A 4,291-nucleotide genomic window follows, 5' to 3' on the forward strand; every position below is an offset into this window, starting at 1 on the left:
GGGGGGTCCTTGGTGGTTGATTTCCTTAGAAGACAATTTCCTTTCAGAAATACAAAGTAGTTGAATGGCACTTGCATTCATGTTCCTTTTATCATTATACTCACTTTCTATTATGAAACATCCCATCAATTTTCAAAGTCTATAGCAATAATTAGCTACATTAGTTATTAAATTAATAACAATTTCCTGATTCTCATAGTTCTTTAAAAATACAGGTAAAGGATCTTCCAAAAATGGAACTCATTATTAAAAATGATTTCCAAAACCGACACAAAAATGTTTGTGTTTGAACAAGGAACATAAAAATAATGACAATTACATACTTACTTGGGTTAAGAATTTTTATTCTTCTTACTGGCAGAAAAATTGACTTCAAAGACCTTCTATACCTCCAACTGGTCTTTGAAAAATTACAAAGCAAAGTAATCTGAATCACTGCCTTTTTTTCTAATCATTGCTTTAAAATTATATTCAAACAAACTTATTCTAGAAGGCAATTACCGTCATTAATTGTTCTTCAGTTCATAAGAATAGTAAGAATACCATTTGCTGAATTATTTTTTTAGTAGGAAAAAATTATTTACTGAAAGCAATTTAATATCGTGAATACTCAGTAAAAACAAATATTTTTGATCATCCAGTCCTCCAAATCAGGTGCAAATGAACATTAGCAGTTACCCTAAGGGAAGCCTAATCAGTGACAAATTATGTACAACAATTTATTAATTTTATTTTGATAAAGAGTAGTGAGTCCTGGTTCCTTATTATTAGGCAAAAAGCTATAATTTACATTTCTCATCCGTGAAAGGACAATTTAATTCTTGGGAGCCAAAAGAATAGAAACGTTTCACTTTATCCACACGTGGAGGGGTGCTGATATTCTGGGAATCTCGACACCCATCCAAATGTCTTTTCATAGCCAGGGCAAGACCATCTTCCCCTGCTGCCCCGGCCACTACAGGACAGGTGACAGACCTCACCAGGTGTCTTCAGTACAACTGGTATTTACAGTGTATTTTCAGAACCTTCGAATCCTCATTGTTATAAAATCCTTCCCAGCGGGGCTTTGAAAAGACAAGATTTGGAAATCAAATCTATAAGATATTGCACACGCTCAAAGACATGTGTTGTTTATATTTGTAACAGATAACTCATCACTTCATTCCAATTATCTCTGATCAGGATTAGTTTTTGAAAAATTGATCCTAAAAGTGAACTTTGCCAGGGAGCGCTAAGGCGCTAGTGTCTGCCTGAGAGCGGGCAACTACAAACCTGAGTCTCATTTGACCCAACCCCTTCTCAGACCCCCGCCTTTGTCTGCCCCCACCCCTGTTGTCCCTGTGGCCCTGCATTCGCAGTCCTAATATATAAAAAACGCGTATCTTCCTAAGATTAAGTTAAAGTTCTAACATCCAAGGTTAAGTGAGCCTGCAAAGCACTTAATACGCTGAATGGAGCCCAAGCCTCTGAGAAACCCAGGACAGACCCACTCACGTTGTCCTAGGTCTCATAGGTGGGAAAGGAGACAGAGGGGAGGGGTACTGGCGTGGACAGAACTAAAAACGCAACAGGAGCATTCGCCCTGGAGAGGGAGTGGAAAATATCGCTGGGCTACTGGGGATTTATTTTTCCCCACCTTTTCTCCTCCGCCTGTTTCTAAGGCAATCGACCCTTGGTTGAGAAACCTTCTCCTCAGATAATTTCTAAACAGGTGTTCACCTTGAAGTGTGTGTACGGAGTGGAAAGAAAAGGTCTGAAAACTTCGTTGGCTGAGTGGCCACAACTGAGTTTTGGAAAGAGAGCTGAGAGATGGGCGAGGCGTAGCGGGAGAGTGGGATCACTTTAACCTGGAAAGGTCTTTACCCCTTCGAAACCTCTGCGAAACCAGATGTGCGTGCTTGTGTGTGTATGTGCATCCTTCGCACAGAGGCGTAGGGCCCAGCTCCTTGCAGCCACAGCAAATTGTTTCTGGGGCTGCGGCAGGGACAGCTGCAGGGGAAAAAATTCCAGAGTTCTCCCTCACCCCAAAGTGAGCTCTCAGAGCTCCCCATTTAAAGGAAGACTTGTTGGAGGAAAATAGGGAAGTTGAAAATAGGTGCCTTTAGGTATAAACAAACGTGTACCTCCTAGTGCAGGAGGAGCTGAGAGCGGCGGATTGGGGAAAGAAAAACAGATTTCGAGATCCCAGCGTCACTTTCCTGGCTTCCAGCAGCAAAACTTCGGTCCCTTCCCCAAGCCCTAAATAATGGAGCAACGCATAGAATATACCGCCTGGTCTGGCAAGTCCACTGTCCCTTAATCTGGAGCCCCCTAGATCGCACGACGTGCTGCGCCCACAGCGGTGAGGGAATCTGGATCTTCGGGCCTCGGGGGCATAACGAAGTCCGTCGCGCAACTGAAGCGCGGCCGCCTCCTTTGTCGGTGGGATTCCAGGCTTCTCGGGGCCCTCCACGAGGGGCGTCTTTGGTGACCTACTCCCCACTCGATTTCCCCCTGCCTCACGCGAAGGCCCCTAATCGCTTTGAGAGAGAGCGTTCCTGATGTGCTGGCAGCTCCTCGGGTTTGTGTCCGCGGTTGGGGTCTGAGGTGGGGGCGGAGGAGGAGGGATGTGCGGATCTTAGCTCCCCGCTTCCTTCCCCAGAGGTTTAGGATCTGAGAACCTCCACGGCTCGGGGGTGCACAGGTCCGCAGCACCGCTCATCTCATTCTTTATTAAGCGAGCTCGGGGTAAAGAGAATTGCATCGGGTCAGCGGTCTCGGAACGTCTGCAACATGGTCTTTCGAGGAGAGGCACTTGCTAATGCTGCCCTCGCGAGTGACTCCTTTAGGGGAGGGTTAGGGTGGGCTCCGGTGGATGCGTGGAGCTCATGGGGAGCATGAGTCTCAGCTTCTTTCTTCTAACCGAGTGCGTGCCGCAGCATTCACCCCCGAATCCTCGCACTGTCACCAGGTTTGCGGGAGTCCTGGGCTCCGGGGTCTCTGGTTTTGCACTAAGCCAAGTAGTGACCCTATGCCCTATGCTTCCTCCTGCAGTGGCCGACCGGAAGCCTCCCAGCCCCGTCGGCAAGGCCCCAGACGGTCTCAGTAGCTTACATGGACTGCCTATCCCGGCATCGACCTCCTAGTCGCTTCCTCAAGCCCGAGCCCGAGCTGGCAGGAGGAGGTGGAGCGGCTGGAGGACCCGGGCGCGCAGCTCGGCCCTGCAGTCCCGGGCAGCGCCACAGGACCGGAGGACGTGCGGAAGAGGTGCCCCAAGCCGGCCTGCGGGGACGAGGGTGGGGGTGGGGGGAAACGCTCCGTCAGCCCCAGGCCTCGCCCTGCCCTGTGGCCGGCAGCCACACTTCAGTTGTTGACCAGGGTTTTCAGGCTTTTCTGAACTTTAACTTTAGACTGTTGCATCCTCGTCGCGATATATTTGCTCCGACGTGGCCTCCCTCGTCCTGCCTTTTCCTACTTCTCCCAGGATTGTTTCACGGCCTCCTTTCTCCTTCTTTTGTTTTCCCTATATCCCTCGCGTGGCTTCTTTCTTTCTTTCCTCTTTCCTTCCAACCCTACTTTCCTTTCCTTCCTTGTTTCTCCTTCCTTCCCTTTGTCTTAGTTTTTCTCCCCTCTTCCCCACCCCTCCTCTGCTTTCCTCTCTCCTCCTCTTTCTGCTGTCTGTTGTGCTCCTTTTCCTGTGGCCCAACCCTGTCCACCGCCTTCTCTCTTTCGTGCCTTCTACAATGATTCTGTTTCTCGTCATTCCTACTGCTTCTCTGACCCCCACTTCCTTCCAGGAGAGCCCCAGACTGTTCTACGTGACAGTGTCAACTCCGCGGCTGGGACTCTTTAGCCTCCACCCTCTCAGAGCTCCCAGCCCTAATGGAGGGGTCTCCAACCTAGGAAGAGGACAGAGAGGCCACAGCCTTTATTTTATATTTTTATAATAATGAACCAGAACAAAACCCAATGAATTGTCCTCTCCTTCCTTCCTTCTCCCCAGGATATTGTCCGAAATTCTGTATTTTCTCAGTGCCCAGTGGCTAGGCTTCTCTTTGCTTCCTCTGAGGTGATGTCACCCCAAAGAAGATTGGGGTAGGAGGAGGGGGGCACTGGGGCTGTTGATATTTTCTCTGGTTAGAAAACCTTGTGCCCTAGAGGTACCCCTTCTCACCCCTCCAAACCTAACCTGAGGGAATCTGGCACATGGTACATGCACTGTTTCTGGTGTCGCGGAAGAGGACAGCACATTTGTTAATTTAAACCACAGTCTGCTTCCAGGTACAAAGGTGCAATCTGGCTTCTGGTTTGT

General features: G+C 48.6%; 1 protein-coding gene across 1 annotated transcript in view; it reads left to right on the forward strand.

Annotated features, from left to right (window-relative positions):
• The window catches only part of PAX1 (paired box 1), an 8,825-nt gene extending 5,700 nt beyond the window's left edge, over nucleotides 1–3,125 (forward strand). The window contains exon 5 of the mRNA XM_011370860.1: nucleotides 3,034–3,125. Coding sequence (XP_011369162.1) covers nucleotides 3,034–3,125 — 92 coding nt within the window. The remainder of the gene's footprint in view (nucleotides 1–3,033) is intronic.
• The last annotated feature ends 1,166 nt before the right edge of the window (nucleotides 3,126–4,291 follow it).

Source organism: Pteropus vampyrus, unplaced genomic scaffold (assembly GCF_000151845.1).
Source record: "Pteropus vampyrus isolate Shadow unplaced genomic scaffold, Pvam_2.0 Scaffold7, whole genome shotgun sequence".
Taxonomy (NCBI): Eukaryota; Metazoa; Chordata; class Mammalia; order Chiroptera; family Pteropodidae; genus Pteropus; species Pteropus vampyrus.